This window comes from Monodelphis domestica, chromosome X (genome assembly GCF_027887165.1).
Source record: "Monodelphis domestica isolate mMonDom1 chromosome X, mMonDom1.pri, whole genome shotgun sequence".
In the NCBI taxonomy this organism is placed as follows: Eukaryota; Metazoa; Chordata; class Mammalia; order Didelphimorphia; family Didelphidae; genus Monodelphis; species Monodelphis domestica.
The window spans coordinates 9,133,964-9,156,654 of record NC_077235.1 but is presented as its reverse complement, the minus strand read 5'-3'; the positions used below and the strand labels follow the sequence as shown (position 1 = coordinate 9,156,654).

Sequence of the window (22,691 nt, the reverse complement as noted above, 5' to 3'; positions counted from 1 at the left end):
GCTGTACAGTTTCTCTACCAGCTGTACTTTTTTGATGGCTCTTGCTTGTTGCAAGTAACTGAGGGCATAGGGGCTTTAAAACAATTTCCTTGATGGTTTTTGTGGTATTCTTTTATTACACATGAATACATTTGGGGCCTCAGTTGGTTAAAAAAAGCAAGTCCAAAATGTCCCCTTATCTTAAATTATTTCTGCTCATTGCTCGACTTACCAGGGCAACATTCGAAAGTCACCAGAGAAATCCTCATACTTGTAGTTCACCACATGCCAGTCTGAGCTGTATGTTTTAATACACTGAAAACAGACTGAAATCATTAGTTTGGGGCAAAGAAAAATAAACAAATGTTTTTTTAAAAGAAAAGGTGATATAGAGAACTCTGTCAAATATATAAGAGTAAGAGCCATCTCCCAGTTGATAAATGGGCAAAAGATATGAATAGACAGCTTTCAGAAGAAGATTTCAAAGCAACATATAGGCATATGAAAAAAATGTTCTAAATCACTACTGATTAGAGAATTGTAAACAAAACAATTCTGAGATATCATCACACAGTCTTCATATTGGCTGACATGGCAAATGGGCGAAATCACAAATACTGGAGGGGATATGGAAAATGGGACACTAATACATTGTTGCTGAAACTAAGATCTGATCCAATTATTTTGAAGAGCAATTTGAAATTACATCCAGAAAATTATAAAACTGTGTATATCCTTAGACCCAGCCAAGTGATCAGGGGAAAAAGGAAGAGAATCTATATGTTATATGTTGCAAAAGTATTTATGGTGGCTCTTTTTGGTGCGGCAAAGAACTGGAAATTGAGGGGATGTCCATCAAGTTGGGAATGTCTACAGAAATTGTGGTATATGATTATGATGGAATATTACTGTGCCATAAGAAATGATGAACAGGCTAATTTTAAAAAAAACTTGGAAAGAACTACATAGGATAATGAACAGTGAAATAAGTAGAACCAAGAGACTATATACAACACACACACACACACACACACATCCTAGATGTTGCCTTCTATAATTCAGGGAGGCTAGGGAGGGGCTGAGACATTTGTAAATAAATTATGTTAATAAGAAAAAGGTGCTTTTAATTAAAAAAACAATTCTTATTGATATATTTTGGCTTTCTATCACTTATATTTCTCAATGTATCCCTTCTCTCCCTCTTTGTTATCAGCCATTATTATTGATAAAAAAGAATTTTTTAAAAGTGGAAAAGTTAAAAAAAGAAAAGGAAAAAAGTGAAAAGTGAAAGGCCTTAAAAAAATAAATTTGCAAAGAGCTCTTGGGTCTCTCCCTTGCTTGGTCCTGGAAGAAGAGGTACTTCCACTCAATCTCCACCCAGATTCAGCATCTTCATGAGACCAAGTCTAGGACGAATCACACATAGGTCTAGCAGGTAGGTTGAGAGGCTGGGCCAGCCATTTCAGCTGCAGCCTGGCCGTGCCACTGTAGAGGCCACTTACATTATTGCAACTACATTTTTGTTTCATCTGAATCTACTTAGGAAGCACCCCTTGGCCTGGCCAGGTGGAAGGCTAGCTACCCTATCTCTTACTTTAAAATAACAACAACCAAAAAATAAAAGTGCATTAAAGGTGTCAGTAATGGCTATTAAAGCCATGTGGCCCCTACCTCTTTGACAAAGAGACTCTGAGCCTTCTTTTCAGCATCTTCTGGAACTGTGGACTCAACTGTTCTTCGCTGACGTGCTATCACTGAGACCTAAAGAGGAGGAGACAATTCTTTCCAAAGCTGGCTCAGCCAACCCTGCTGGGTTTGGATGAGTGGAAGATACAGGGCTTCTCTACTCACAGACAGATCTTCCATGGGGAACATGAGGAGGTCTCGGAGAGGGTCACTGTAAATCTGCGCCTTCCTTTGGGTAATAACATTCTCATAGTCCAGGGGTTCAACAACTTTGGCTTTCTCCTTTGGAGGAAAAAAAAGGAACACACAATTACATTGATGGTAGCAAAATGGCCACACTTAAAATAAGAGCAATTTCCTATTCAGCTTCTCTGTTTCCTCCAAATAGTATGATTAAGTGAAGGAATCATTCTTCATAAAATACTTCCTGGGAATGCTTTCATTCCCTGGACTAATTGCCATCCCCACCCCGCCTCACAAAAAACCCCTTCTCTTACTTAAAAAACAAAACAAAACACAATACTATCTTTTGTTTATCTGGGTGAGGACTACAAGGCATAGATTCTACTTGCCAGAGGATCCCAAATGACCAATTCAGAAGTTTATCAGGTGGCACTTTTCAACAGGCAAGGTTCCACAGCAATCTCACACTAGGACATCCAAAAATCTAGTTTCCTCACTCCAGGAAATAAACAATGAGAAAGCTATGGAGCAAATACCTAGAGTCTCTCTTTGAGCTTGTCATTAATATATTTTATCCTTTTCTCACCCATCTATTCTCTTTAGTCTTCTTGGCTGTGTCAGAGTCAAGCAAAGGCATGTTGCTCCAAATCACAGGGGATAAATTTTAAAATGTGTTTGAGTGATTTTTACTTTCAAAAACTACATAAACATCATTTGATGATGCATTAAAATTCCAACATGCATTTAAAGGTAGCATAGTATAATGCTGAAGAATCAGGGCAGGCTGTGTTCAAATCTACTGTTTCACACATACTAGATGTATGATCATGTGTCTTATTACAGTTTTATTAAGACTCAAGATCTCAAAGAACAGTACAAAGAAAGGTGGCCAACTCCCTTACCTGCCATTAATGCCAGGGGAAAAACATGAGGGGCACATACTTAGGGCAGGGCCCCATCACAATCTTAGCTTCAGAGAAGGAAGGAGCACATGGGGCTCCAGATTCATCCCTAGAGATTAAAAATCCACTTTCCCCTAAGCCAAGGCCTGGCTTGAGAAGTAGGTGTGGCTCTAAGACATCAAACTTGGTTGGTCATGGCTGAGAGATAGAACAAGACGAGACAACATAGCACAAGACAAGAGCAGCAGACAGGGGCATGGACAAAGGGCCACCTACTGGGATCCTAGATGGAATGAAGCACCCAATGTGGGTGAAGCAAATGAGTTTTTCTAGTGTGTTTCTCCAAGTCAAATGGGACCTTTGGAGACAGGGAGCTCATAGCTGTCGTGTATGTGATGTTTCCTCATATAAGGGGAATTCTTGGATAACTGGCATTAAGTAAATTCAAAACTACTTAACCTGTCTGGATCTCAGTTCCTCAGACATAAAAAGAAGTCTGAGATGGAATAAATCATCTCTGAGGCTCCTTCTAGCTCCAGATCTATGATTCTATCATCCCTTCCCTTCTTCCTCCCAATACAGTCATAGAACAGAACTAGTGGAGTTTTGTTTTACTGATAGATGCTCTCTTCCTAAAGGCAGCTAGGTGGACAGTGGAAAGTGTACTCCAATTAGAGACAGGAAGACTCATCAACAACAAACATGGAGGGAGGTTCCAAGATGGCAAAGAAGATACAGGGACCCATAAGATTCAAAAAACTATGACATAATGCATCAGAATGAATTCTGAAGCAACATAACCAACAACAGATAAAGTAATTTTTTTAGCCCAAAACAACTTAAAAGGCTAGCAGGAGGGATCTGATATATCAGAGTAGAGTGTAGAGTTCCAGGGCAGGCCCCACCATAGCAACATGCTCTGGGTGCAGCTGAAGCAACAAAAAAGGCTTTAGGATCTCTCAGCCACAGACAGTAAGGGGGTTGAACAACTGTTCAGAAAGATATTACAGGGGTCCCTTTGCTAGTTCTGGGTACAAGATACTTGTTGCATTGCCCATATGCAAATCTATGAAGCAATGCTGAGGCATTATATCAGAAGAAGGAGGAGCACCAGCACACACCAGTGCTTGTGGCCACAGTGGAACAGAGGACCCTATTCACAGTTCCAAGATGGGAAAGAGTGCTTGTGGTTACCCCAAAACCAGGACATAGGCCCAGAGAGTATTAAACACACCTCTTCTTACATCATACCAGCTTGGAAGAACTTAAAGCAGATACATTTCCAGAACCAGTGCTGAAGGCAGCTGCACAAAGAAGCTGAAGCCTGGAAAAATGCTCCCTTCATCCTCAGTTTCGGACTCCAACTTTATCAGCTTTTTAAATTAAGAGAAAAGAAAAAGACTGGAAAATGATCATAGAATGAAAAAAAGAAGCTCAACACAAAAAGCTATTTTGGTGACAGGGAAGACCTAAACACAAACTCAGAAGAAAACAACAAAGTCAATACTGATGCATCCAAAACCTCTAAGAAAAACATGAATTGCTCTCCAGCCTAAAAAGAATTAATTTAGGATCTCAAAAAAGATTTTTAAAAGCAAATAAGAAAGGTAGAAGAAAAAGTAGGGGGGAAATGAGTGTAATATAGGAAAATCAAGAAAAATAATCAACAGCTTGGTAAAAGAGGCACAAAAATACTAAAGAAATTAATCTCTTAAAAAACAGAATAGGCCAACTAATAAGAGATGCACAAAAATCCTCTGAAGAGAAAAACTTCTTAAAAAAACAAAATTGGCCAAATCGAAAAGATTTACATGAACTGAAAGTGAAATAAGCAGAACCAGGAGGACATTGTACACATGTTGAGAGCCCTCAAACCCTCACTGGCTGACAAAGTCACAGTTTGGGAAATGGGAGCTGCAAGGCAGCCCCTAGAAAATGAGGCTCCCACTGATCCCCTTCTGTGACTTCTCTCTCTCTTTCTCCAACTCCCTTACTAATGGACTTGTTATGATTATTATTCCCTCCCTAACCGCTGGCTCAGTTCTCAAAGTACACAGTGACAGGAATACTGTACAGTAAACAACTGTATATAACTAAGCTATCCTTAGCAATACAATGACCCAAAACTATCCCAAAGGACTCGTGATAAAAAATTCCATCTGCTTCCAGAGAAAAAGACTGATAAGAGTCTAAATATAGCTTTTTCTACATTTTTATTCAAGTTTCCTTCAACAAAAGAATTAATATGGAAAAAATATTTTACATGATTGTACATGTACAATCTATATGAGACTGCTTACTTTTTCAATGGCAGGGGTGGGGCAGGGCTGAGAGGATGGGGTAAGATGAAGGGAAGGAGAGAAGAGAAGACTCAATTTTCTTTGAAAAATGTTAAAAACTGTTTTTACATGCAATTTGGGGGGATTTTTTTTTCATTTAGAAAGTAAAGAAAAAAAAACCAACCACCATCTTCCTGAAAAAAGTGGTAGCACAGTTAATGTATCTCTCAGTATAATGCCTCCTCATCTGTAAATTGGGGATCATAACAGCACTAGCCTCCCAGAGTTGTTAGAAGGATTATATAACTGTAAAGCACTTACATAGTAATGGGCACACAGTAAGTGTTGCATAAATGTTAGCTATTATATATATGAGTAGTTAGGTGATGCATAGAGTATCAGGTGTAAAGACAGGAAGACTCATTTTCCTAAGTTCACATAGGAATAGCTAGGAATGAAGTACCATGAAGTAAATGAAGCTGTCACGCTGAATCAAGGCAAAGGCAAAAGATTCAGTAAAAACAAGACTTTATTGTGGAAGCAATTCTCTTACTGTGGCAACATCATGAAACTTTATGAGTTAACCAAGTCCTAGATAGCTAATTTAATTTTGGGGATAATTTTCAAATTCTTTAAAAATGTGTTCTTTGACAAGAAGGACTAAAGGTGCAAATTAAATGTATAAATGTGGGCCTGGTCTGCAGCTGTTTGCATTAGCAATCCTATTGAGCATTGCAGACATCCTTGGAATTAGCATCTACAAAGGCATATCTGGTCTAGGCTCACAAAAGCCATCTCCTCTCTCCTCAAATAATTGTATCCTGTCTTGTACACAAAAGCCATTGCCCCTCTCCCCATCCTCACTGTTTCCAGCCATAAATGTATAAACTTTACAGGTAATGAGAATTTAGCAATTCTGTGTTTCATCAGGACCTTTGTATCTCAAAAATATTCCTTTGAATTGACTAGTTGTATTGTTTCCCCTGTCAGCTAATAACATCTGCCAGGTGTTCAATGGGTAATGATTTTTCCTAAAAAAATAACTCAAGCTGGACCACCAGTATGAGCACTGCTCTCAACCTTCATTGTGGCTCCTCATCTTTCTGTAATTTCTACTGCTTCATGTCAGTTGCTCATCCCCAGACAAAATATCCTATCTGGGTCTGATTGAGCAGCAGGTAACAGTTCAGATCCAGTATGCTCATCGGTCAGATGAGCTAGAGAAGGAAATGGCAAACCACTCCAGTATCTTTATCAAAAATACCCCAAATGGGGTTACAAAGGGTCCAATATGACTGAAAATGACTAAGCGACAAAAAATTATTATTATTATTTTGCTGATCTTTTTAATGAGATGACTTCTTGAAGAAGGGGGAAGGGAGAGATATTCAGAGATGAAATTGATGTAAAACCAAAAAATATCAATAATTTTTAAAAAGAGGTTCAAATGTTATTTCAAGGATCTGATTACAGTCAATCTACTCTGTTATAAATACATTTCTCCACAATGAACTGCTCACTCCTCTTCTACTTTACAAGGGCTGTTGTGTGATAGCAAAAAGTTGGGATGCGGGCCCTTAGTCCCACAAAGTTACCTTCAACATAGAAATGCATGAGTTCCCTTTGAAAAAGTCCAAACCAGAGCAAGGACTAGAGCCTTGCAGTTTTATTTCCACTCCTTTCCCCAGGAGAACATAGACAAATAGCTTGAATGGAAGGGAAATGAAAGATCCTATCACTTTCTATAACAGAACAGCTACAGAAATCAGAACCAAAAAGATAGGACAGCCAAAATCTACTATAATCTTGAGGTCAAGAACAAGAAAAACAAGAACAAGAAAAACACCAGTCCTTTAGAACTTCCATTACAAAGTGGGGTCTCTGACTTAACTGGTCTTCAATGTCACCCAAATCTTGTACCTTTTGTGGAAGCTTATTAACACAATATATTAAATAATTTTGAAAATCTGATGGCACTATTACTGATGTCAGCTATCATCATAATCACATTATTCTTCTCATCTCTTTTAGGGGAGCTGAGAAATGCTCCAAGAACATATTGCTTTCCTAGTACTAATATGCAAGTTCATCTTTTAGAGACTCACTCAAAACATCATCAAGACAATCACAGTAGCAGAACGGACAATGGGAATGACATCCCATACCCATATGGTGTTACTATGACTCTCTGAGTCTCTATGCTTTAAGAGTTTTCTATTCCATATATTTTGGAGATTGTTTGTTTAGCATGACAACATCTACAAACATATGAAGATAAAATTATCTCTCTGTCTATTTTAATGAAATCGATAACCAACCTTTAACTCAATCAATCAAGAATTCAAAGAATCTCTACTCAACATTTCACAAGTCAAAAACTCTCACCTCCAAAGGGGACTGTCCAGCTCTGTGTAGGACTAAGCAAATTGAAAGATTGCAATTGGTTTCTGTGAAGAAGGGGGAGGAGACAGGAAATGAGGTGAAAAAGAAGCATAAAAGAAGAGACCAGCATAGCCTTCTACCGTTCCTTTCCTGGCATTTGGGGAGATTATTTCTAAAGATTCCTGCCTTGACTTTTGAGAAGACCCTTCCCCTGGATTCTGTGCGCGTGAGTGGAGCTACTTTCTTTTCCTTGGAGTCATTCTGCGTTGGTAGAACTCCGGCTGAAGGCACCACCAGGACTTCTGGCTGAGGATTATCTGGAAACCCACATGGAGATATGGATTTGGGGAAGCCCCTACCAGGAGGCTGAGTCAGATTTCACCAGAAAAGGGCTGGTAGGCTTATTAAGGCTCTGTCTATTTTCTACATTTCCCACTTTCACTTTTTCTACCTTGTAAATAAAAGCTGCTAACAGTCATTTTGGCTTAGGGGCTAATATTTTATAAACGGTGACCACTTTTATAACTTTCATATGGAGTCAGAACCCTGATTTTAATCCTTACATACACTATTCTTACATTTTTATGGACTGGTACTATGTCTACTTGGCAGTGGACAACAGTTTTATTAGAACTGCTACAGTTTTAATACAGCTTATTTATTGAATTCCCAAAGATATTTGATGTTTGTAGAACAGGGATTTGCCATCTGTCCATATATACAGTGTAATGGAGTTTCTAATGTAGAATTCTAGCCACCTTAGAGTATCTTTCTTGGCATCCAATAGTCAATAAATTTTTGCAACCTGCAGTGATATATTATACAGTTACCACCATGTCATTGCATAAATTTCACCTATCAATAATTGTAAGGTTCTTGAGATTAACCTTTCTGGGGCAGCTAGGTGGCTCAGTGGATAAAGAGCCAGGCCTAGAGATAAGAGGACCCGAGTTCCAATTTGACCTCAGACATTTCCTAGCTGTGTGACTGGACAAGTCAATTAACCCCAACTGCCTAGCACTTATCACTTTTCTGCCTGAGAACAAATACTTAATATCAATTCTAAGACAGAAGGTAAGAGTTAAAAAAAGATTAACCTTTTCATAATTTCTAGTGGCTATCATAAACATTTAATTTCAAATGATAAATTCATAGGACAATCATTTGTTTAACATTTGCTTATCAACATGTTGTTTCATGTGAATGTTTGCTGACAGTGCATTTTTATTCCATTCTTGGATATAATTCATTTCACAGGTTCCACTTGAAGATAAACCACTTTTAGTTACATTCAAGAAATACAATTAACCTGTTAACCTGTTGTCAGCCTATACGACTTTTGTGAAAAGAAGTTTGTGTTCCAAAAGTATTTCTGTACATTTTTACCTGTTTATTATATGTTCTGTGAACATTGCTGTTGTGGAATGACGAGTCTTGTGTTTCCTTAATGTTTTACAGATATTTGTTTAGAAACCTTGTAGATCCAATGTTATCCGTTTTATAGGGACAAAAGTAAGGTTAGCTATTACATAGATATTATAGTCACTCTAAATATTTTCTGTTAAGATTTTACTTCAATTTGCCAGACAATCTCTTAACAGAAGAGTCTCAGCTTTCTCTTTTTGGGGCTTAGTCTATGTGCCTTGCCCAAAGAATATCACAGTATCTGTAACTATTGCCTTCATCCACCAGTTCACTTTGACCTCGTTTGAGCTCAAAGCCTTTTATCTCTATTAATCCCTGGTGTACATTAATAATATATTATGGGGCCCAAAGGCCATTTTTATATCATTGGAGAAAGTTTTCATGAAATGGAGCTGTTTAATATGCTCTTCAGTGGAGCTCTATAACTCTATATCATATAGATATATCTCTTTGACTAAAGACAGACTCAGTTCTGCTCAGGAAAAATGATAATGGGTTTAAAGGCTAAGTAGAACCATTTCTGGAAGATGCCATGTTTCATAGCAATTACTTTTGACAGTTGCTTTCTATGAAGACATGAACTCCTCTAGCATTCTCACTATGCTTAGATTGATTTTATATATTTGCAATACTTGACTAAGCCATGAGTGAAGAACAAAGAGATGTGAATGGGTTGGTCCTTTCAGGAAACCTGTTCCATAATCAATGAATCAATGATTTGTTCTTCATATCCTTGGGATTTCGTTCACATGCCCCTTTCATTCCCCATGCAATATATTGTTTTCTCCAAAATTTCTACAGATGTCTTGGGCAATAAAAGCTATATACTCCCTCTTCAGGAATTAGCCAGTGTTTTTAGTGGGGGTTATCAGGTGCTTAATAGTTTGGTAGTATGTGTTGCCTTCTGAATTAAAAATAAAATAATGGAATTTGAGAAATTGCTAACAATGTGAGAACATACTATGAAGCTTTGAGCCAATAATTATGGATTTTCTCCACTCCTGCTACCCTCCAGTTTCAGCTACTTCTTTTTATGTAACTACTCTATCATTCATCATATTGATGGCACCAAGACTGTTTCACTGTCACTCTGTTGGACTTCTTTCCATCCCAGAGATAACCAATAGTTCTTTCTTGAGAGTTTTTTTTTACCTCATTTCTTTGTACTGTTTGGTTCCTTATACTGCCCTACCTTTTCTGGCTTTCACATTTTTGTCTTTTGGATTCCATTCTGTAGGTTCTTTTTAGTTATTTCTAGTCAAGTAATATATTTAAGATTTCTACTGGACACTGTTGCTAGATACTGCAGTAGTCTTCCTAAGTCTTTCTATAGGCTTCAATAGTTTTCTCAAACTGCATCTACCCCTGTAGTGTTACTATAGTTGCCTCTTCTTATAAGTTTTCCTAGATAGCTCAACCTCTCCTCCTATGGTTCTTATGGTAGTAATGGCTGCAGTATATACTGGTGCATACAGGTAGTGAAATGTTTTTACACTCTGTAAAATATTGTGGGGAAACGTATTCATGTATGATAGCTATAACAGATCATGTTCCCTTTCTTATTTAGATCTGAACAACAGTAATTACCTTCTCAAACTCCAAACCATCTACCAGGTTATGCATGGAATTTTAAAATGAAGGACTCAATTCTAATTGTGATCACCATCTAGCAAGACAGGCATTATTTTTACCATCCATTTCATTATTATTTCTGACTTGTTCTGATTCTTCCTGTCTTGTATCAGAATACAAAGAAGTGCCATACATGTCTTTTTAAAATTTATTGTATCTTTAGCACTTAGCACCATGCCTGGAATGCCATAGACACTGAATAAATGTTTTGGATTTGATTCATATTCACTCTGCTTTTATAGATGCTAAGCTGAATAACATATTGGCTTTCGCCCTATTTCTTAAAGGTGCTCAACCCATCAGGGGCATTACAACACCCAAAGGGGCATGATTTCAGGGTTCCTGAAAATCTGTCACAGCTACCACGAAGGCCTCAGGGGACACAAAATTCCTACTCAATAGATCATCCTAGCTAGTATTATTCTATAAAACAGTTCTTCTCTCTTCTTTCATGCATAATCTGGTAGAGGGTTTGGAGTTTGAGAAGGGAATTATTGTTGTTCAGATCTAAATAAGAAAGGGGACATGCTTTTTACCACCAGAGTGTAAATCAATATCTAAAGCAATAAAGTTCTTTGTTACGACTTTTGAAGCATCACCTCACAGAACCACAACTTTTTCAGCATTGGAAGGTGCCTCAGAGGCCATCTAGACCAACCTCAACCTGAAGAATACCCTTCCCAACATCTCTAACAAGTGGTCAAATACACGAAATGGAAAGAGCTTCACATCATTGTATGGGATTAATATGGGCCCTCTCCCTTGGTGCCCTTAGATGTAATATTTTATGTCTATGAAAGCTTTTGTCCCAAGGGATCCTGGCCCTAGTCTGGGAAAGGTTCTTCCCCACCTAAATGTCTTTTCATGAGCCAAGACAGCCTTCCTGCTAAGTTGAAAGATCCATGGCATAAAAAAATTTATTTCCCTATCTAGTGAGTTTCCTTCTAAAGGTTGCTGCTTCAGCAACTAGTAAAAGGCAAGGTCAGAGACCATCTGTAAATAAAGAAGCCCGGGTGTCAGTATTTTCCAGGGATGCAGAGCTGGAAAAAGAAGCTTCCCAAATTGCAATCTCCTCAGCACTCACTAGTCCTATAGCAACTGTTTGCCTTTAGGGTATTAGTATTTCAGTTCTAATTCAGTGATAAGAAGCTAAACACTGAGAAAACATATGGCCTCTTTTAGGCCACAAAGGTAGCATTTAATTCATGGCTGCAAGTAAGAATGCAAGCCTGTCTCAAAAGTCCTGGTTTAATATCAAGAGGAATTAAAAGAATTGGAAAATTTAGGTTTACAGAGTCTCATTAGTAAAGATTAGGAGATTCAATAAATTTCATTCATTAACTACTTAAAATATTCATTCACTCAACTAGCACTGATTAAGCAATCTACAATGTACATAAAAACAGTCATCTATTCTATACCTCTGGACTTTGTAAGGTAAGGAGAGCCAGAGATCTGGCTCTTTTTGTAGTAAACCCATAGTGCCTAGCCTAGTGCTGAGTCAACAGGAAGTGCCCTGAGAAGGAATCCAGCCTAACATTATATAGAAAATTAAACTGCATATTTGTTATATGGGTTTCCTTTTCCTTGTTTTTCTCAATTGGAAGAGGGAGATGGAAAAGAAAATAAGTTTTTGTTTATTCAGTGTATGGGGCTCCAGTGACTATCCCATTCACTTCGCAGTGATTACCTTTACTTGGTGGGAATACTTCAAATCAGTAAATCAGAATTGAGACAGAAGAGCACTTACTTCCTTAAACGAACTAAAGCCACTGCGTGAAAGACTTGGTACATCAAAAGTTCCCACGTTAAATTGTATTTTGGGGATTTTCCTCTTAGCCAGGCATCCACATACACTGAGTTGAACAAAACCAAAATTCAAATCCTTTCTATTTGAGGATGGATGCTATCCTGCAAAAGTGTTCTCCAAATTCACTAAAACCTGCTTCTACTAATGTTACAATTTTGACCAAAATGAGATTTGCACTTTTAATAAGTCCAGATGATAATGAGACTCCATGGTTGGAGAGCTAGTGGTCGATCTATAGTTTTACATTTTGAGCTGCTTTTGCCAGTTTGTTTTTTTTTCTGGGAGGGATTAGCACCTCAAATCCTTTACAAGAACAGAAGGAATGGTCACAGCTTTAGGTGGACAAGGTACACATAAAATAAAATACTGCCAAGAGCCAAAAGTCTTTAGAATCCAGCTGAGTGAGTAACTGACTGATTAAAAGGCTAGGGCATCCAATAATTGTATTGTTACTATACAAAAGCCAAAATGGAAAAAGCTAAGGAGCTGTCAGTGACAGGGACCTTAAAATGAAATCCAGAAAACACAAGCCCCAAAGATAAGGATTCACAGGATAAAAGAAAGTAAAGAGGAAATAAAACCCCTCCTTTCATTTTGACAGTTTTCATAAATGAAGTTGCTTTTAAAGTCCTTAGGACTCTCTTTACTCTATTTTTGTAATGGGCTTTCCCCCATGGTTTCAATCACTTGAATTCTGGGACTAGACAAATAAACTTTATTTTAATAACTGACCCTGATTTTATTTATTGTTTTTTTGTGTTTTATTTTCAAAGCATAATAATTTCTGGCCATACTTCTATCCCCCTCTTGGAACCCAGTTAATGAGCTTTCTCTTGTAATAAATGTCTGATAGCATATTTGAGGCTACACTCAACAGTCTCTAACATATCTAGGGAAAGAAGGGAGACAAAATAGCTCTTCTCTTCTAGAGACCTAAGATTGTTTATTACAATTTAGCTGGCATTCAGCTTCATTTTAGGGTTCTTCCATTATATCAATTATTGCTCAATTACAAAGGATAAACAAATCCCTATAAATGTTGAGAGTGACTTTTTAAAAAAAATCAAACTCAGTTAATGCTGAGAAGGGTTTACTAAAGCCTGGCCAACTCTCAATTTCCTTTGTAAACTAGATGAGATGAAATAATAGCAATCTCAAAATGATACTCCCCAAACTCACTGGAATCAACAGTTTCATTTTCTCCATCTCTAAATCATTTAACCATGATACTGAAAACTAGAAAAACTGACTTCATTCTTCTTCAGTGTGGTTACAGTTCTCCAACACAAGAAGTGATCAAGAGAACAGGAACCTTCTAATCAAAATAATATTGTTCATAAGTAGCAATAAACAAAGAAAGAACAGATTGTTTTAACTTTGGTACAAAGAAACATTCTTCCTAAAATTTCAAAACTTCTTATAAGCCTAGGTAATCATATAAATAAATCTTTATCAAGGCCTCTTAAGCCCTAATGCTTCCCCTCTCACAATTTCCTATTTTTCCCATCTAGACCTTGTTTGTTTGTTGTCTGTCTCCCCATTAGACTTGAGAAGCTCAAGGACAGGGAGTGTCTCAACTTTATTTGTATCCCTGGTTCAGTGCTTAATCAATGCCTGCTGACTGTCATAACCAAATGTTACCTATTTCCTGATGGTGCCTCAGAAATGGTAGAGACCAATTTATCAGTCCACCATCTCAGCCCTCCAATGGATCTGTAATCTCATTGATGTGGGACCCACAATCTAGCCACATCTAGCAATCCTGTATGTCTCCCATGTCATCTCCCCACAGGAGGCCAACCCAACATGGTAAGTCCATTATTTCTTTTCTCCTGATATCTTTAAGGTACTAGCAGGCTAATAAACAAGGGTTTAGCTCCCAGAAATTAGTATTCTCTGTACATATTTTCTCAATGTGATATCCTACTGCATCTGCTAATGCCCTTATAAGATGGCTCTTCATGGCACAGAGCTGCCCTAGGGTCTTCAAATAGTCCAGTAGTAGAGAAAGAATTTTGACAAGGCCTACAAAGCTGAAAAGGCTTAAAACCAAGACCCACAACCTCAGTAGAGAGGTTAAGTCTAGCGTAATGAAGTAAGACTCTGACAGAGGTATGGATGCTGGGCCACTTTGACCAGATCAAGTTGACTATTACATTTTCAATGTGAACATTTCTACATCAAAAATGGACAAATAGTAAAAATTCATTTTTTTTACTATTTAGACTTAAGAAAGTATTAGGAAAATGTTAATGTAAATTAAACTTAAAATGTGCCTTTCCTTGTTGGAGAAGCTAAACATTAGCAACACATTCCTGGGCTCAGGGCCAGCAAGGGTCAGCCACCAGCTGATAGTCTTTTCAGTCACAGCAACTCAATGCAAACCATTTAAGGCCTAGAAGGAGTAACCACAGTAATGAAATCCCAGAATTCCCTAAGAAAAACTATGACAGGGTCTGCCCAATGTCTTTTCAGAAGAACAAAATCATAAATTGAGATGCTTAAACTAGACAACAAAATCCTATTAAGAACCTATCTACTTGAGTCATGGATTACAAAAGAATACAAATAAAGCAACTAAAGAGAGTTCTGCCATCCCAGTGACCTGTACTCATAATGAAACTAATGTAAAGGCTTCTGGTTTCTCCCAATCTCAACCTTGAAAGATTATACATGTGCCAATGGCATGCAAACTTCTCTTAAAATACTCATTACAGAGATATGACTTGTATTCATTTAAATTGATCTAAATTCTTTTTTTAAATCCATTTTCAACTTACAGAAATCTTTTCAATTAAAGACCAGGGAACAAGTTTCACCATGTTTTCTCCCCAAATTCCCCCTTTACTGAACTTTCCTACTACTGTTGAAGGCAATACCATACTTCTAATGTTCCAGATTTGCAATCTCAGCAACATCTTCTACTCCTCTCTTTCCATAACCCTTCATATTCATTAGATACTAAATCTTGTTGATTTTAACTCCATAACATCTCTCACATATCTCTACTCAAACAGCTACCACTCTAGTTCAGACCTTTAATGTCTTTCACCTAGACCATTTCAGTAGTCTTGTATTTGGTCTCTTTGGCCTTGGTCACTTTTCTCTCAAAACAACCCTCCATATAACTTCCAGAGTGATTTTCCTAAAGCATAGATCTGATCATATCATCCCCTTACTCAACAAACTCTATTGCTACCTCTTACTTCTATGATCAAGTGTGAAGTCCTTCCTTCGGCATTTAAAACTTTACAACTTAATTCATCCCAACCTTTCTGGTTTTCTTATACATTAGTGTCCTCTACATAATCAATTCTACAATTTAGCCATACTGACTTATTTGCTGTTCCTTGTACCTGGCATCTCCTTTCTCTGTGGAATGTTCTATCTCTTCACCTAGGCTTCCTGGAATCCCAAATTTCCTTTAAAACTCAGTTTAAGTATCACCCACTATCAGAAGTCTTTCCTGATTTCTCCACCAGCTGTTGTGCCTTCCCCTACAAGTCTACATTGTCCTTGATTTATATATCTTATATTTATGTATATATGCTCCTTGGGGAAGGGACTATTCTACTTGGGTCTTTGTATCTCCAGGGTTTAGTGCAGTGTGGGGCACATATCAATAACCTAGTAAATGCTTGCTGATTGACTGATTGAACCCTAAATTTCCTGCCAGCTATGCAAAATAACAATTCCTTTTGTCAAAAATATTTATTTTTTCAGGAAAATAAGTCATATGCACAAAACTATTCCTAGCAACTCTTTTGGCAGTGTCAAAGAACTGGAAACAAAGAGGGTGCTCATCAATTGAGGAGTGGAAAAACATTATAATAAACAAATGTGATGGAACTCTAATTGTGCCATAAGAAATAAAGAGGATGTTTTCAGAGAAAACTAAGAAGACTTCTATGAATAGATAAGAAAGTAAGTAGAACCAGGAAAATAATTTACATGGTAATAATAGCATTGTAAAGACAAACTTTGCAAAACTTCAGAACTCTGATTACCAATATATACTCTGATAACTCTGATAACCAATATATATTCCAAAGGATTCAAGATAAAACATGCCATCCACATCCTAACAGAGAGGTGACTACCTCAGAGTACAGTTTGAGACCTATATTTTTTGGATAAGGCCAATATGTGACATTGTTTTGCTTGACTATGTATATTTCTTATATGGGTTTTTTTTCTTTCTTTTCCAATGGAAATGGGAAGGAGGAAGATTAAAGTATCATCTCTAAACAGATGAACTCAGATCTATCCATCCAATCTTCACTTCCCTCTTCACCTCCAGTTTCACATCTCTAGCTGTCTTCTGGGCACCTCACAAAGCTTTCTCATTGATATCTTAAACTCAACATGTCTAAAATTGTACTTATTAGCTTCCCCATTGCCCCTCCCCAAACTTTTCCTCTTCCAAATTTACCTATTCCCTATTGCCATTTTCCTTTTCACCCAGGCTCACAACCTAGATGTTATCCCCAACTCGTCATATTCATTTTCTATAATCACTCCATTACCAAGTTTAATCAATTCTACCACTACAATATCTCTCTCCCCTGACAGTGACATTACCCTAGTGCAAGCTCTCATCCACCTTAAACCTGGACTACTGTAAGAACCTTACCATTGGATTGAACAGCCTCAAGTCTCTCCCATTCCAGTCTATTCTCTACTCAGCTGTCCAAGTACTTTTCCAAAAGCAAAGGTCTGATCATGTTTAACCTCTATCCCCCAACCCCAATTCAATAAACTCTAGTGGCTCCCTATTACCTGTAGAATCAAATATAAAATCCTCTGACTTTTAAAGCCTTATACAACCTGGCTTTTTCCTACCTTTTCAGTCTTCTTACATCTTACTACCTTCCATGAACACTTTGATATGGTGACACCTACCTTCTTGCTATTCCTTGAATAAGATTTTCCATCTCCTGACTCCATTTTCACCAGTTGTTCCCCATGCCTGGTACTATTTCCTTCATCATCTCTACCTTCTGGCTTCCTTGTCTTCCTTCAAGTCCCAGCTAAAATCTTACCTTATATAAGATTTTCTTAGTTGCTCTAAATTAGTGCCTTCCCTCCAAAATGATCTCTAATTTGTCCAGTCTATATCTTGTTTGAATCTTGTTTCCCTCATTACATTGTGAGCTCCTTGAGAGGAAGCCCTGATTCCCACCCCCCCCCCAGCTTTTTTGTATACCCAGGGCTTAGCACAATGCCTAAACCATGTAGGTCAGTAATGGCAAACCTTTTAGAGATGGGCTCTGCCTCCATCACACACCCCAGACCAAGTACCACGCCCCCCATGAGTGCCAGGCTCTCCCCCTCTCCCCACTTACCCCACACAGGAAAGGGAAAAAGTGCTCCCACTGGGCTTTTGAGCAGAGGAATGGGTGCAATGAGGAATGTCCTCAAGCAAGTATAGAGCCTCCAGCTCTGCTGCCTATGAGCTGCCCACCTTACCTCCTGTGCACTCCCATTGGGCTGCTGGGCAGAGGGGCAGGGGTTGTAAAACAATGTCACCAGGCGTGACAAAGAGGGGGAAGGGAGCAGCTCCTCTCAAGACCCTCTGCCTTTCTAGTAACAAACTCTGGGGGTGGAGGGTCAATGAGTACCCACAGAGAGTGCTCTGTGTACCATCTCTGGCACCTGTACCATAGGTTCGCTATCACTGATGAAGGTGCTTAATATACTAACTGCACTAAATTAATTTTATTTTAATTGCCTCTTTCACACTTACAGGCAGAGAAACTTTGAAAAAGTTATGAGACCTGATGAGACCCAAGTGACCAGAAAAAATCATGTGAGGATGGCCACAATGATTTAAGGACAAACAATAGTAAAAGTACTCTAATCAATTCAGTGACCAAGAGGGACTCAAAATGTCTGACAGAAGAGGTACACTACACAGAGTGAGATGTAGCTCAACAGACATGGTCAATGAGTTGGTTTGTTTGACCTAGCTTTCCTTTTCTAGTTATAAGGAAGGGTTTTTGGTGGAGACAGTTACTAAGATATGACAGTGATAAAAAAGAACATCAATTAAAAAAATTTCCAAGGAGATACAGGTTTGGCTCAGAGTTCCTTGCCTATATTCATGTCTAGCATCATTAATGAGTTCTCATTTGTTGAAAGGGAAGATATCTATGGGTTATATGCTAATCCCTAAAGCTATACCATTAATCCATTTACCTTCCTCTCAGGCCTTGTGTATAATGTTCTTCTTCAGATTTGACATTCAGAATGACCTTACAAGTCCACCATGTCTTTCTCTTTGGTTCTCAATAGCCTTCCTGATGATGCCCAACATTATTTGCCCACAACAACATTAGACAAATATCCTCATGGACAAATTCACCAGAGAATTGTTAAATATGAGGACCTCAGGTACATATAGTCCACTGTATTCCATAGTTTAGGCTAAACCAGATGAAATTGTAATAATGAAAGTAAAATAGTAAATATAATATTAATTTTAAAAAATATTGTGGTCGCCATTTATATAATTAACTCTCAAGTCAGGAGTCTATTAGTAACTCTTAACAATTAAGTTTTTAATCAAAATGGAGATAAAGTAAAAGAGGGAAATGTGGGAAGGAGACAGAGGATATCACCTAGCTAAATACCTAAGCTGAATCAGGAAGCCAAAATCTGCAGCCCATCAAACCGCTTTAACCCACAAAAGCCCTTGAGTCTACAGCAGGTACCAGAGCTCCCACTCAAGACTGTCTTCAATAGCAGCACCAATCCAGAGATAGAGACCTCCCCTCATGCACCACACCTTTTTACATCCCTCTGTCACACAAAGTACACATGCAAAATGGCTTGTAGGGTAGTACAAACTTAGGGAGTGGTTTCTATCTACACACATAGAATTGGTACCTAGTTAATAAAATAAATAAAAATTCAATAAAACATAATGTTCATACTGAGTTGAGATGCTCCTTGTAAGGATCTTAAAGTATACTTTAGTGTTCTACCTCTTTGCCCTTTCCATTTGAGTTTGACATCATGGCTTTACAATTCCTCCCAGGGCCCTTTCTAGAGCTCATGTCTACCATATTAGAAACAGAATTTAGGAAAATTCAAAGGCAGGTAGTATCTGAGATCAGTGTCCCTGCCTTATTCAGCTGATTTCAAGATCAACTGGACCAAAAGCCTGTGGCTCCTGCCATTTTGTGTAATGAGAACATGGCTCATTTCAAGCTGGGCTTCTTTTCCCTTTAAATATACTTCCTGTAGTGAAATTGGAACCAAGACCCAGAGAGAGGAATACACCTATCCAGTATCACAGATAACAAATAGTAGAGCTAAGATTCAACCCCAAGGGAGAGTTGCACTTTTTGCAATTCCATGTTCTTTCTTCAATTTTATTTTTATCTAATAGCTTTTTTCTAACACAGCTTTTTATTTATTGAAATTCAAACTTGAATTTTTAGCAGACTGTGTAATTTTATCCTAATCTCTCTGCTAATTAATACATAAGTAAGCCTCCATCCAGGCCCTTTTCACCCCAAAGAAGTGGCAGAAGAATGGAAATAAGAGGCTTCTTGAATTTCAGAAAGTGGGGAGGAAAATGGCACTGAAATACTTAACAATATCAGAGTTCTGCTCCTAAAATCTCAGCTGAGCCCGCATTAATGCTACCAGGCTCCTTTAGATTTCTACATCCTCCCTACCTACATAAAGCCAAACAGGTAGCCACATTTTTATGGCACTTTCTCCCATCAGTGGCTTGGTAGGATTAGCATTATTTCTAATAGTGATGCTGCTTATCATCATAATTAGAACCATGCCTCACATCTGTAGAAAGTTCTATACCTTCTGAAGCACTTGAACCTCTAGGATCTCATTTGATCCTTGTACCAATTCCCTGAGGCAATATTGTTATCCCAATTATAGGAATTATCAAAAATCAACCAAATCAAGGTTAATGAATATATACCTTCTCTGGACCTACTCCTATCATGGAAAAGGATGAAGAGAACCCACAGCATTCAATACATGTAAGAACATTTTGGTAAAGTGACTGAATCTTGTTCAAAAGAAAAAGGAGAGGCTCATCAGTAGGTGGTGGCACTAATTATAGAGGTAGAAAAAGGAGCTAAATTATTCAAAGAAATTCAGTGGGAAAAGAAGATTCTGTTGTCAGAAGACCTGGATTTGAATTCCAGCTCTGCCATTTCCAAGTTGTACGTATGGCCTTAGGCAAGTTTCATTCAGTTCAGTTTCATTCTCTTTAAAATGTGGGGATTACACTAGATTCGATCATTGCTAATATCTCTTGCCACTCTAAATCTCTAATAATCTAATAGATCTGATATGGCCAATGCTACAGAACAAAATGAAATAATTTTTTAAAGGATAAAAAATAAACCAATCTGAGGCACAACAGACTACAAAGTAATGAGCCCAATTGTCTTGCATGGCTTTCAGCCTTTCAAGATCATTCCAAAGGTAATGGGAAGGGGGTGGGGATATCAGAGGGAAAGAACAAGAATCTTGTAACCATGGAAAAAAATTCTAAATTAATTAAATAAAATTGTCAAAAAAAAAGATCATTCCAAAGCTTTGGAGCAAAGCCTCAATCAACTAGAAGGGGCTTCCAGGGTAACGGTGACTATCATCTGCACACATACAGGATTTCTGTGTCACCTTCTCAAAGAAAAAGGGAAAGTTATACATGAGGGCTCCATTATCATATGTACCAATTAAAATACTCATTGTCCTTTTCCTTTTACTAATTCCAATTCTTCCAGTTCAGGAGCTGAAAAGGCTCTCTTGCCAGAGATTCAAGGGCAAGCAAATGGAAGTGCCTGACAACTTGCTGCATCAGTAACCCCATCTCCATTCATAGCACCATTCTCAGCATTTCCCTTGAGCTCCATCTAAGCTGTGTGCTGTCACACTAGGGGAATAAAGGGGAAAATGGAACTAGCAGCTTCTGCTGAGATCACTCATGGACACCCTGCTTGTCTCTGGATGTTCACACCTGAGAACAGCTGCTTTTGTGGTTTAAAGTAAAGAGAGTGGCACCCCAAATCAGCAGGAGGTCTTGTTGGGTTCATGAGCATGAATGGAGAATATGGTTCTCTATATTTAAGAGTGTATTTCCCTCTGGAAATAGGCAACCAATGTGTGTAGTAAGGAAAAAGATACTAGATGTCTACAACAAAAGAGTTCAGAGTACTTTTGTTAGGGAGGGGGGAACATGGTGGGGAAGGGGCAGAAGGCTCTTGTATATACTAATCACTGCATGAGATAGCCCAAAGTACTGGGGCTCTCATGCATATGGTCACTCTATGTCTCTTTTTTTATAATGATGATCTGATATTTATTTAGTACTTTAAGTTTTACAGAGCCTTTTGAATTTGTTACTTCATTTCCACCTCTTAGTCAACCTATGTGGCAGATGCTAGAAACATTATACTTTAGTGAGGAGATTAACATATTAAACTTGAACTCACCTAAGAAAAAGTTTGATTGAGCAATGTAAAGGATACCATAATTGTAAAGAGAGGAATAGGTTCCAGGAATAGGTTGCTGTTATGGTTTAAGGACTGAAAAGTGTCAAGAGAAGAGACAATTAGATTGTCTCCCTCCCTTACTCCCTCCCCACTCCCAAGACTGGCAAGGAATTGAATCTGGGTTATACATGTATTATCATGCAAAATATAGTTCTGTATCATTCCTTTTTGTACATGAATAATCTTTTTTTCCTTGTTTACACCTGGTTTATTCTTTGATTTAATTGATTAACTTAATGCAGCTTCACTCATACATAAATGAGGAAACTAAGTCCAGGAAAAAAGAAGGCTTTCTTTTCAACCCCAAAGGACACATAGTGGCACTCAAGCCTAGAGTTTTGGTCTTTTGGCTCTCATTCAGTACTCTGCATAGAATGCTATTAGGGTAGGCCACCCAGAAAAAATCTTTCCTGGGCCAGGAAAAGATGGATAGTTAAATGCTGATGTTGATGATAATGATGATGATGTTGTTGTTGATGGAGATGATGATGATTGAATTTGGAGTTGGAGGTTTTCCTTCCATTTGAACCTTTCTGACCCCTTCCCACTGTAATTACAATTTTATTGGAGACTATCTCCAACTTCTTTCACCCTTCCATTGTACTGGTCTTCTCCCCCCTCCCTGCATGTGCTTCTTTATGAAAAATTATCCTATTTTATTTCTTTTCCCATTTCTTCTAGTATTATCCTCTTTTCCTCTCTCTCTCTCTCTCTCTCTCTCTCTCTCTCTCTCTCTCTCTCTCACACACACACACACACACACACGTATATATATATATATATATATATATATATATTTGATATTTTATCCTTTACAGTTTGTCATTGTTCCCTCTAAGTATATTTCTTCTATATACCCTGATGATAATAACAAGAGTTA

The 22,691-nt window shown here is 37.9% G+C and overlaps 1 protein-coding gene across 3 annotated transcripts in view; it reads right to left on the bottom strand.

Annotated features, from left to right (window-relative positions):
* Positions 1-22,691, bottom strand: part of DOCK11 (dedicator of cytokinesis 11) — a 243,510-nt gene that overhangs the window by 171,291 nt on the left and 49,528 nt on the right. For all 3 annotated transcript variants that reach the window (XR_474957.3, XM_001364195.3, XM_007507772.3), the window contains exons 2-4: positions 1,831-1,947; positions 1,651-1,740; positions 212-294 (exon numbers count right to left, since the gene is read on the bottom strand). Coding sequence is in view for 2 of the 3 variants with exons in the window: in XM_001364195.3 (XP_001364232.1) it covers positions 212-294; positions 1,651-1,740; positions 1,831-1,947 (290 nt within the window). In the remaining variant the exon portion in view is untranslated. The remainder of the gene's footprint in view (positions 1-211; positions 295-1,650; positions 1,741-1,830; positions 1,948-22,691) is intronic.